This window comes from Zootoca vivipara, chromosome 4 (assembly GCF_963506605.1).
Source record: "Zootoca vivipara chromosome 4, rZooViv1.1, whole genome shotgun sequence".
NCBI lineage: Eukaryota > Metazoa > Chordata > Lepidosauria > Squamata > Lacertidae > Zootoca > Zootoca vivipara.
The window spans coordinates 70948873-70961647 of record NC_083279.1 but is presented as its reverse complement, the minus strand read 5'-3'; the positions used below and the strand labels follow the sequence as shown (position 1 = coordinate 70961647).

The 12775-nt window shown below is 45.9% G+C and overlaps 1 protein-coding gene across 1 annotated transcript in view; it reads right to left on the bottom strand.

Moving 5' to 3' along the window:
• ATP1B1 (ATPase Na+/K+ transporting subunit beta 1) overlaps positions 1-4784 on the bottom strand; it is a 30181-nt gene extending 25397 nt beyond the window's left edge. The window contains exon 1 of the mRNA XM_035114434.2: positions 4298-4784. Coding sequence (XP_034970325.1) covers positions 4298-4394 — 97 coding nt within the window. The 5' untranslated portion in view covers positions 4395-4784. The remainder of the gene's footprint in view (positions 1-4297) is intronic.
• Positions 4785-12775: the final 7991 nt, after the last annotated feature.

Below are 12775 nucleotides of genomic sequence, written 5' to 3'. Positions count from 1 at the left end.
GTTACAGACTCCGCTAACCCAGAAGTAGTACCTCGGGTTAAGAACTTTACCTCAGGATGAGAACAGAAATTGTTCCCCGGCGGTGCGGTGGCAGCGGGAGGCCCCATTAGCTGAAGTGGTACCTCAGGTTAAGAACAGTTTCAGGTTAAGAACAGGTAGGTAGCCGTGTTGGTCTGAGTAGAAGCAAAATAAAAAAATTCCTTCAGTAGCACCTTAAAGACCAACTAAGTTTTCATTATGGTATGAGCTTTCATGTGCATGCACACTTCTTCAGATACACGGGTTAAGAACAGACCTCCAACACGAATTAAGTTCGTAACCAGAGGTACCACTGTACTAAGAAGTCCACAGCAGCAAACATGTTAGTACTTAAGAGACCCAGTGCAAGAGTACAAATGGGTGTAGTGGTTAAAGTGTCAGGCTAGGACCTAGAAGACCACGGTTCAAATCCCCACTTACTGGGTGACCTTGGGCCAGTCAATGCTTCTCAGCCTAACCTACCTCAATGGGTTGTTGTGGGGATTAAAAGAGAGGGAGAACCATGCATGTTGGATAAAAAGTTGAGAAATAAATGAAATAAATAAATAAAATATTGGAGGCCCCATCTGCACTAAACATTTAAAGCAGTATTATGCCACTTTAAACAGTCACTGCTTCTCCCAAAGAATCCTGGGAACTGCAGCTTCTTAAGGGAAAAAGCTTTCTGACAGTAGGAGCTGCTCAGCAGTGAAACAGTCTCCCATGCGAGGTGGACTCTCCTTCCTTGGAGGTTTTTAGACAAGAGAGGTTGGGTGGCCACCAGTCATGGATACTTTAGCTGAGATTCCTGCATTGCAGAGGGTTGGACGAGACCCTTGGGGTCCCTTCCAGCTCTAAGATTCTATGATTCTAAAGGGGTGCTGAGAGTTGTTATGAGACCCTATTCTCCGCACGGAGCTACAATTCTGGTTTAACAGTCAATCCCTCTTTCCTGGGAGCTCTCATAATTTTATTTCTTTCAGGGGGACAGGGGTCTGCTAACAACTGTCACTCAGCACCCTTAACAAACTACACTTCCCAATATTCTTCGGATGGGGGAAAATATTTTCTATCTAAAGTGCTAAAATAGCCCTTTAATAGTATGGTGCAGATAAGACCTATGTGGAGGGACCATAAAGGAGTTAACACCAATACAGAAAAGTTGCCGGTGAAAGAGGAAACCCTAATCAAATAGGGGTTGTTTTCGTTTTCCTTTGAGGGAAATTAGACATGGAGACCAGCAGCAGTACTTTTTTTTTCACACTTGGGGCTAACACACTCTTTGGTAACCAGGCAGCAGTAGGCAAATAGCTGTGACGTCAGAGAGATTTGGACATTTTTTCCAGAGTACAGTCATAGGAGGTGCTGTTGTAACAAGCCAAAGAGTATGTCCGTTTACAGCAAGGTGCTGTACTATTATTATTATTATTATAAAATCAAAGTGTTTCAAAGAGTGAGGAGTCAAGTGTTTTAAGTCAGATTTCTGACCAGGGTGTTAACAAAAACCAACCACATCAAAGAACACAGCCTACTGTGTGCTATGGAAGGCATCTACTATATGAAGAAAGTGCATGGGCTATAAAAGAAACAAAACAGCTTATTTCCCAAGACATAGGTAATAGCCTCAGCTGGTCTAGCTGTTCGGAAAGAAGAAATCAGGGACATTTTACTGGCCCTTCCAGCAACCAGGCATCTTTGCTTCTAAGGGATTCTAAGCAACAGAATCTCTGAAGACAGGATTTTGTCTGGACACCCATTTTGTAGCTCAATCTCTCTGTGGATTCCAGCTCCTCTCCCATTGTTGGCCAAGAATCCCCTTTTGCATATGCCTTCTATGCAGACTCTGGCCAAGGATTTGAACCGGGAAGCTCCGGATGTGTGACATTTCCAACAGGACATTGACTGGCTGGAGACAGTGCAAGTCTGGCAGCAGCAGCAGCTGGCAGAAACTCATGCGTGACTACAAAAAAGTTCCTATACCAATACGTGAATCATTTCAAAAATAACACCATAACCTTTTCTCTCTCCCCCCCTGCCATCTTTAAAAAAGAAGCTATTTATAACGTCAGGTCCTCTTAAATAAATCCATTCTTATTCATTACAAACAATCTTTCTGCTCCCCCTTTCCTTGGATCCATTTGCTGTTTTGGCCTTAGTAATCAGAGATGTTTCTAAATTTGCACAGAGAGTTTTAGAAGGGAATGGAAAGTTCTAGATAAGACGGAAACTCCTCTGATGGATGGATCTACAGAGACACTCAAGATCACCTGCGGAAACCTCAGCAGAGGGAGGAGGAGATTCAAGGGCACCCTCCCCTCCCCCCTTCAAGGGCAGACAGATCTAAATGCTTCCAATGCCAAAAAGCTCTGGGCATGCTCCATGCTACCCCTATGGGTATTGCTATACACTTTTCTATCTGCTAACAACAAAGGGAGGGGGTTGTGTTAAGCGCTTATTGTCTGTCATCAAAGGAGCCTGTTCAAAATAAATGCTACCCTCTCCACAAAGCAGGTTAGGATACAGTCAACAGCAACATGGAGCATTATGAAGTGTCATATTGAAAGAAGGAAAAGCAGTGGGAACAGTTCGATGCTCAGGCACCTTTCGGAGGTGTAAGCAAATGGAGGAGAAACTGTGTGTTTGCCTGAAAACCTTCAGTGTCCTTTGCATTTGAGCCGGCTTGTGCAATGCAGAGCCAAGGTGGTCAACTGGGGAAAGGGCCTCAGCCCTGGACCAGGAAGCAAAAGTGTGTGTGTGTGTGTGTGTGTGTAGGTTTGTGTGCGTGAAGGGTAGCAATGAAAAAAATTAAGGTTTGACTTTTTATTTATTTTTTAAATGGGCCCTGAACCTCAGTCTCATTCAAGTTGGGTTTAGTTGCTAGGAAACAGCCTTCAAGGACTTTAATATTCCTAAAGCTCCCTTTGCTTTTCCACCTGACCTTTTCTCTTTATCTCCCCTGCCAGGCAGCTCAAGCAGGCCTCCCCTAAATAAAGGTGTGCATGACAAAAGGATGAAATCCGGCTTCCAAGCAAGATGCCAAAGGTGGTTTGGTGGTTGTCCTTGGTGGTGGTGGTGGCACCCCATCCCCCCCCCCAGGGATCCCAACCCAGCCTTCCACTACCTCTTTGCTTGGGAAGGTGTCACCTTGACTAACCTTGAGCTGTGATGCATTATTAACCCTTTTGGGGTTGGGCAGAGTCTGGAAGGCAACCCTAACTCTCTCTCTTTTCCGTTCCCACGAGCTATCACATCTCATCGTGGCCATTTTAGAGAGGCAGATAATGCAAACACGCACAAGGCACCACTACCACCCTAGTGAGTGCGTCCTTTCCTCCTTCCTGAGTGGGCAATGAAGGGAGCTGCAGTGGCTGCTCTCCTGATGAGGAGCATGGCGGGTGGGGAGGAGTAAGAGGGGTGTGTGTCGGGCTCCCCCTTCTCTCCGTCGCCCCCACCCCCTCCACCCTGCCCGCAATCACGACTCAGGCTTGGCTGACTACATCAAGTGCCCTTCAGCACGACCTTTGCAGGCGGGGAAAGCAAAGCAAGGAGCAAAGGAGAAGCAAGCGGCTTTTTCCTCTAGCGCAGAGGCAACAGGCTGCTTCGGAGCGACCCAAGTCATCGCGGGGGGGGGGGAGCAGCCGGGGATTCCCCACCCCACCCCAATCTCTCTCCTCCTGTCTAGACGGTAGCGCCTCGGAAAAGCAAGCGAGCCGGCTAGCCTTAGTAAGCCCGGGTGCACCTTCCAAAATAGCGAGGAGGCACGAAATGAATGAGACCCTTCTTTCCACACACGCCAAAACCACACCACACCCCAGCAAAAAACACAGAGCAACGAGTCACACATTGCAGGGAAAGGCACGAGCCTGGCACCGCGCACGATCCGAGGCAGCCCTAGCGCTGCAGAGTGGGTCGCTTCCCTCCTGGACACTCCGACCAAGAGGTCGTCGGAAGCTGCCCAGCAGGGGAGGCTTGGGGTGAAGAAGCCAGCCTTGTCCGGCAAGGAAAGCGACCGGGAAGGTTTCACGCACCTTCTCCGAGCCGCCTGCCTCGGATCGCAACGAGCGAGCGGCAATTTCGTCGCGTGGAAAAGCATTTCCAGGCAGGGCACGAACAGGGGAGCTTCCACCTGCCGCCCACTGTCTACACACACACGAGCGCGCACTACCGCTCTTCCTTCCCGCGCGGCTCGCCTGCAAGACCGCCTCGGGGGTGTTTGGAAAGACGGGAGCCGAGAGGGCAAAAAAGAGAGAAAGCATATATGGAGGAAAAAGGTACTCACACCAACTGCCCCCGGTCCTCCCTAGGAACTCTTTCTTCTCCGAGTTCCAGATGAATTTCTTCCAGTTGCCATCGCCTTCCTTCTTCCCGCGAGCCATGAGCGAAGGTCGGCGCGGCTTGTCGACCAGGAGTTATGCAGTCCGGTCCCCCTTCAGAGACCGCAGCCTTTTCTTCGGAGCGTCCCCTCCGCGAAATTCCCGCCGGCAGGGCGCTCGCGCTCTCCAGGCGACGCGGGGACGAAAGGAAGGTCTTTGTGTGCCGGACGGGGCGTCCCACCCAGACAAGGTTGCGCTGGCGCTGGCGGGCGGACGAGCGCGCGTGTCGAGTAATCCGTGCCCGGAGAGAGAAAGAGAGAGACCTGCTGCCGGCAGCCGGGCAAAGCGGTGCAGGAGGTGGCCTGGGGGCGGGGTGGAGGGAGAGTGAACCAGAGCGCAAGCTGGGGGGTGGGTAGGGAAGCAGAAAGAACGAAACCTGGCTCTTCCAAGGAGAAAAATTAGCTCTGTCCCCTCCCATTCGTGCGGGATATATTGCCCAACTCCTGGGGCGAGCGCCGCCCACCCAAATGCCGGTAGCCAATGAGAGCGCCGCCTTTGCCAGCGAGGGCGTGGGGCTTCGGAGGGGCGGAGGAGAGGACAAGTGCGCGAGCCGCAGGAGATGGCGGGAGCCGGGCTAGTTGTCGGCGACGGCGGCTCTTCCAGCTCCCTTGCGTACCCCTCCCTCCGGGCAGGCACCTGCTTCGCGCGGCGGCAGAAGCAGTGAGAGGAGAGAGGCTCCACCTGCATGGGGAGGAAGGGAGAGGGAGAGAGAGAGCTAGGCAGGCGGGAGCAGGGCAGCCGCATTCTCCGGGCAGCTGAGGCGCAGCGGCGGGCGGGTTGGTCTCGGTGGGCAGGTGGACGAAGGCGGAGGGCGAGGAGCCTGCTGGAAGCGGGGAAAGCGTCCAGCCCGTCCCGCGGAGAAGCAGCGAGCGGCAGAGGCGCGCGCCTCACCTGAGCTCAGCCAGGGGAGGGTCAGGAAAGAAGCAGGGGACGAGGGGAAAGGTCTTGCCTTAAAAAAATAAACCAGCCTAGGGGATCCCCCCCTTCCAGGCAGTGAAAATGGGGCAGGCTGAAAACCGTGCAGATCTCTCAGCGTATTGCGTCGATACCATGATTCACAATATGGGGTTTTTTTCTTTGTTTTTTTCCTGCTCGAAAAAGGAATGTGGAAAGACCCGCGTCAGGTCCCGGTCAAAGGTGCGCGCCAGGCATACGGATGAAGCGCCTTGTTCTGCCCGAAGCGGCGGCTGGGAATGGTGACCAACGGCTTCGCCTGCTCCGATCTCGGGGTGGAGAAGGGCTGGGAGGAGGCCCCGATCCTGGAGCCCCTTTCCCCAAGAGGTGCGCGCGCGCGCCCTACCCGCCTTGCTTGTCCCTCGTTCGCCGCTGGTGCCCGCTGGAGGCGGGGCTTCTCCACCTGCTTGCAACGTCATCCCTGCAGCTTTCTGCCCGGGGAATGCCCTTCCCTGGGTCAACGTCCCCACTAGCGCGGCTTCATGGCGGCAGCCAGCTTCCTCATTGCGGAAAGTCGTTGCCCGCTCAGCCAGATTGCTTCATCCGAAAGGTCAGGTAGTCCCAGGACTCACCCCACCCCACCCCAGTGCTGCAGGAGATTCCACATATTCACCACTCGCATCCCCAAATGTACAGCTATGCCCTTTGCTGGACAGAATCTATGGGATAGCTCTGTCGGTGGGGAATGAGGCTCTCAGGGGAATGGGTTCTAGTCCCACGTTGGACAAAAGATTCCTGCATTGCAGGGGGCTGGACTAATGACCTTCGAGGTCCCTTCCAACTCTACAAAATCTATGACCCATGGATTGTTGGGCCATTGCTCCCATGCAGTCCTCAGAGGTGGCAGCTGGGAACCTTGGGAAAGCACCCAAGGGTATGGTCCCAGGGACCAAGGAAGAATGCTTTCTCCATGGTGGAACTTTTCTTCTCCACATTCCCTGTTCTCCCATTATGCCTGCAGAGTCCTTGAGAGCTGAGCAGGAAGAGCAGTGCATGGGGATGGTATATTTGTGGAGGGGGACCTCTCCCCACTGTCTTTGGGCTCTGCCCTTTTCTATAACCGCTTTTCTGCTCCCCTCCCCCTGCTACTGCTCCCTGCTCCACAGCTCAGGTCGCAGGCAGAAAAGGATGACAATGGGAGGCTGAATGTCAATAGTACATGTCAACCCCATGCCAGCACAGCCCTCTCCTGTGTTTGCATTGGAACCACCTGCAAGTATTTGTAGGCAAGTGGCCTGGGAGCAGGAGGCCTGTGGGAAGGGACTGTAGCTAAAAGAGTGATTGGAGAGGAGGAGGCAGGACTTCAAAAGGAAAAAGAAAAGAAAAGGGACAACCAGGGAAGAAAGAGAGATCCGGATGTCAGGGTGGGTGGAATATACATGGCAGGAAGTGTTTCCTTCTCTGTTTGACCTTGAAGAATGTGCTGCTTTTGGACTCATATATCCCTGCAGTAACATATACAGAGCTTGCTGGTCAAATTAAAGGCTGTGGGGGGGGGAGCTGCCCACAGCTACTGATTCTAATTAGGGCCTCTCCCCTGCCCTTGATCCCCTCCCCTTCACCTTTTGTGTGGAATCATACACTGGCCTTGAGACACAAGAGCTCTCCGCATGGAGAGAGCCATTTACTACACCGTGTAGGCAGCAAACCACCACTGCATGGCTTCTTACACAAGAGTGCACTCTCCCACACACCTCTCTGTGTGCACCTGCCTAGGCCCACTCTGACACTCAACCAGGGCAATTTGTATCTTACAAACAAACAAACAAACAAACAAACAAACCCTTTCACCTTAGATGCAAATGCACATTTAACTTTGTGGGTAGTTTGGCCCTGCTTTGCCGTTTTTTCAAAAGGAGCAAATCCACATACCCCCATCTTATGGCCGCTTTTTTTCCTGATTGTCCACCCAGTGCAAATTGCTCGTGTTATAAAGGCTTTCTAATGATCCAGGTGTCTGCGAGTGCATTGGTGAGAATATTCATCGCTTCCTCTTGAACACTGGTGAGAAACAGAAAGTTGCAAGATTTGGGAAAGGAATAGGTAAATTTAAAAAGTAGCAGAGAGATGGAAGGTCCATCTGTCTAAATCAGGAGTAGTCAACCTTTTTATACTGTTATATCACTTTGAGATGTTTTACATTACAGTACAGGAAGTGGTTCATAAATGGAAATAAATAAATGTGTGTGTATGTGTCCTTTTGCCCTCCCCATGGTAGAATGTTCAGAAATACCAGAGCACCATGCAGCAGATTTCAAGCATTCCCACCAATGTATTGCGGGCATCCAGTTAATTATATTACTAAGGCCTAGTCTGTGCAAATGGATTTTACTCATTATGGACCATATTCAACTAGATTGTTGTGTTGGTGGAAGCCAGTGCACCGTCCCCAAATCTGCTCTGGAGGGTTGGAGGAATTAGGGTGTCAGGAGGAGGAGGCAGGAGATGGGAAGAAAGTTCCATTGTGTAAGGTGGGCTGGCTTAATCTTAGCCTTAGCACTCTGTTAAATACAATCCTCTGTGTAGGGCCTGGTGTAGGCCAAATTAATAATAATAATAATAATAATAATAATAATAATAAGCCTTCATTCCTCATGAACACACAATTCTGCCTCCAGGAATATTCCTAGTAAATCAAGAAGTGGAAGCAAAAGCATTGCTTATTGAATCTGATTGATCCACACCTGTTCTTGAGGTAGAAATAATTGGTGAACATGCACATGCTGTAGCAGAATAAAAATGGTCTAATAACTCCTTATTACTACATTTGTTTCAACAGCTGAACTGCAGCTTCCACTTGGGGATAGGGGGTTCCCTATCTTTTGAGGTGTCACCTTCAGAAAAGCAGGATTCCCCAATCTTTACTTGCTGTTGAGCACTGAAAATACGACTCCCGAGTGTGTAGGAAGGGACCTCCAGCCAAACATTTGGTAGGCTGACAACATGGAACAGATGGGACTGAAATATATTTCATCTATGCTATCATCCTCCATCCCACATGCCCAGGAAGGCAGGAAGTGGGTGGAACAACATCTCATCTCTGATTGAGAAACGAGTGAAGCACTTGATTTTTCTCACTTGCTCAGCATTGTGGGTTACTTTCCTGATACACTGATTGGGTTGGAGACTAGCACATTCAGAGAATGGAAAAGAGGACTCATTCCAGCATGTACTGTGTGGGTAAGGGATCTAGATGGCTGCTAGTAGTCTTCCATAGAAGGATGCCTTGATTCAAATTCCATCTGCATCATAAACTCACTGAATATAAGAATGTGAATCCATATCAAGCCTTCGACAAGAGACCTCTGAAGGGCATCATTATGGATTTTTCTTCAAGCCAGTTACATCCAAAGGAGTGTCTTGATAATGGGTGTTTCACTGTGATATTCTTTGTCTGATTGGCTAGAACTACTTTTCTAAACGTTCATCCTTGCTATGGCTTCATTCATTGGCTAAAAACGCTGAAAGGTGGAAACAGACTTTTTCTCACAAAACAAATGAAGAGAATTATACACACACAACACACACACACACACACACATCTTTTTATTCAATTTTAACAAATACATCTTTACATCATTTAAACATTATTACACAAATAGATAATATGTTCTAATACATAATTGTATACAGAAGAAAAGTCACAATATTAGTTTACAAAAATAACATATTCATACAATTTTATTATGACCTTACTATTAAATAATAATATAAACAAAAGGAACTTAATTACTGTATATATAAGCATTGACTTCCCTATCCAACTCTCCTTTGATTTAACAAATAAAAAACATAAGATTAACACATGTTATTTTGTAGCTAATCATAATCTAACAATTCATTTTATCACTATTTTCTCAAATTTGTACAACAAGAGTTAATCCAATGCATGAACCATGTTGAGGTTGGGCCTCTTTTTTAAATAACAGAAAACTATTCCACTCTTCAAGAAATTTATTTCTCGGATTTTATTTTATTTTTTTCTGATAGAAAAGCCAACTCAATATATTCTACAATTTTAAGAAGCCATTCTTTTTTATTAGGTATTTTGTCACTCTTCCAATAGGATGCCACTAAGAATCTTGCTGCATTGGTGCCGTATAGAAAAAAATTCTGTGATTTATTAGGTATATCTGGAGTTGTGATTCCTAGTAAGAACACTTTTGGTGATTTGTGAAAGTTAAATGCTAATATTGTTTCAAATTCTAAATAGATTTCATCCCCAAATAGTTTATTTTTTTTACATTTCCACCAGATGTGAAACAGATCACCAACTTCTTTACATCTCCAGCTGGTACTATGCACACTTTATACATCTTGGAGAGCATGTGTGGGGTTATATGCCACCTACAAAACATTTTTAACAAGTTCTCTCTGATCACATTACAGGTGGTGAAGTTCCAACTTCACTTCCAAAGTTTTTCCCATCTAGAGAACAATATGTTATGCTCCACATCCTCTGCCCACCATCCTGTGCACAATATATATATACTGTATAACTTGTCACAGAAAATACAGCCTCTTGGGTAGTGTGTCTGGATAGTGCAGTGAGCTAACCACTCATAGCAGTGAAATTTCTATGCTGTCTGAGCCATAAAACCCATAAAAGTACCCCTCCCCCAATTGCAATAGTGGTGCTCAGTCACATGTATTATCCACACATTTTCCAAAGTTCTGGTTTTGGCTGCCAGCTATTGCCTGTGTTCTTAACTGAAAATTTTGTCCTTAGAAGTCCATATTAAAGAAGATTGGCAAATTAAGTTAATGGAATATGTGGAAATGGCTAAATTAACTGGGAAATTGAGAAATCAAGACGACAACAAATATACAAAAGAATGGGAAATGTTTATTACCTATATACAAAAGCAATGTAAGGAAGTCAATACATTAGCAGGATTATTATTATTATTTTAAAAAACATTTGTAATGTTATGGTTAATGTTTAAATAAGGAAGCAATTAGACATAAAGATTTTTTGTTGTTGACATGCATAAATTAAAATAATAGAAAGGAATCAGGGAAGGAAGTGGGATTCAAGGAATCCCAAAATATGGATCAATATTAAGAGTGTATATAGATATTTTAATTGTTTTATTTTGTGTTTTTTTCTTTTTAATGTAATGATTGTTTATTGTGAAAATTAGTAATATATATATATATATATATATATATATATATATATATATATATATATGTGTGTGTGTGTGTGTGTGTGTGTGTGTGTGTGTGTGTGTGTGTGAAAGAAACTTTTGTCCTTTATCCAAAACAATGGATCATGGCTTAATGACATGCTATGCATAAGAAAGGCCCAGAGTCCAATCCTAGGCAGCTCCAGTTAGAAGGGTCAGTTGGCAGGTGATGGAAAAGACCTCTGCCAGAGACTTTGGAGAGCTGCTGCCAGTCAGAGCAGACAATACAGGGGTAGCTGGACCTGACCTGGTATAAGGTAGATCCAGTGTGCCTAAAAATATCACCTTTACAAAACTCAATGGAATGGGACTTTGCCTTCTCACTGAAAACCAAAAATTTATATTGAATAAACACTTCTAGTAAACTTTGTAGCAGGCTTGCATGTAGGAAAGCTTTTCTTTCCATAAAGTTTGGCACCATCCACCTTTTTGCTTAATACAGAGACAAGTTCCCTCGGGGAAGAACCACATATCCTGCAGAATAAATTGTAGTGTAGCTAGCACATAACTTCTGATCAACTCTGGCATTCTCGGTTTTCTTTCATTTGTGGCAGCCGGCCAGTGTAAAGACAGGCAGCCATCACCGAAGGTGGGTTTGGCAGCTGAAACTTCTCAAATCCTTCCTAGGCTTGATACTGGCCAAAAATCACTCTCCTCTTCTGTCAAAAGGAAAGGAATTGTGCCAGTATGTATTATGTACCTATTAAAAGTAGTGAAATACATTCCTCCCCCCCCCACCTCTCCTTTATAATTCACTTTCTAGAACATATTGGGTTTTGCCCCTGAGGGGGTTTTACACTACATTAGGCAAAAAGGTATATACCCTTTTAGAAACTCGTGGTTAAAAGGTTAATGGGACAAAAAACCAAGTATGAGGATGGTGCTTGAAATAATGTAATAAGATGATTCGAGTGCATGGACATGGAATGCAAAGAGACAAAACTTCCCACCTAATTCTGCTTGAGTTGTTAAATCAGTGAAGTTACATTATAAAGGAGCAGATTTTCCCAAGTATAAGACTAGAAAAACCTTAGTCATTGCTCCCTGATTAATTAGAAACTTGTTGGTACTCCAAAACACAAACACAACACTTCCATTGTATGGCTTGTGGTCAGTCTTCTTCAACCGGGTGCTCTCTAGATGCTGTGGACTCCCAACTTCCATCAACCCCAGCCAACATCCTGTCCCTGTTAGAATATGGTTAGCTGTTATTGTATTTTTATTGTAAAACAATGTGATTGCTTTTATCAGCTGCTCAAAGAACTTTAGATATAGGGTGGCATAACATTAACTAAGCAAGTCAACTAGGAGGCTGCTACTCAGGGGTAGAGCGTCTGTTTTGCATGTCGAAGGTCTACAGTTTAATCCCTGACATCTCCCAGGAATTATGGGAGAGACTCCTCCCTGAAGCTCTGGAAAATCACTGCCAGTCAGTGTTGACAATACTGGGCTAAGATGTAATTATACCCCCCGATAAGCTATTTAAGTCAAGATGCTAAATTTTCCATGGCCCTCTAAGCAGCTAGATTAAAAACATGGTTAATGAATTAATACACCCTTCATCCCAAGATTGCTGATACGATTGGGTGATTTTTTAAAATGTACTGTCTTACAGTAAATTATATAAAACTGTGTTAGCAATATGTGCTATTTATTCGCAATCTAATGAAACAATACAAATGAATGAATGTTGACTCAAAATAAGTCCAGTTGAATTGTGGTACAAAACAAGGCTGCCCCCCCCCCCCCGGTGTTCATTTTCCTTCTTTTAAAAGAAATCTTATTTTTATTTCTTTTCTTTTTTTTAATTTATTTTTATTAAAGGTTTTCTCAGTTTACAAAGACATGGGCAGTGTCTCTCATAGCATTTTTACAGATCAGTTTCAATTGTTGAGACATTGGGGAGGAAAAGGGGGAGAGCGGTAGATAAGGGGAGGGGGTGGGGGTAGTGTGACAATGTTTCTAGTTTACTTAAAGTGTGTTGGGGGGGGTTGTCAGCATCGGTTGTGCAGGTTCTTTGTTGTGCATTTGTTTTCCTTTGATGGTGAGAGTTGTTGGGGTTGGCCTAGGATATAGTTTTCTTTTGTGGTTGGCTGTGGAGGTCTGTTTTATGTGAGTAGGGTGGGCGGGTCAGGTTAGCCATATTGATTTGTATGCTGTTGGTGGATTTCTGTCGTTGTCTTGTTGCGCTGTGTATGTGATAAAGGGGAACCATACTGGGGTGAAGCCGTCTTCTTCTAT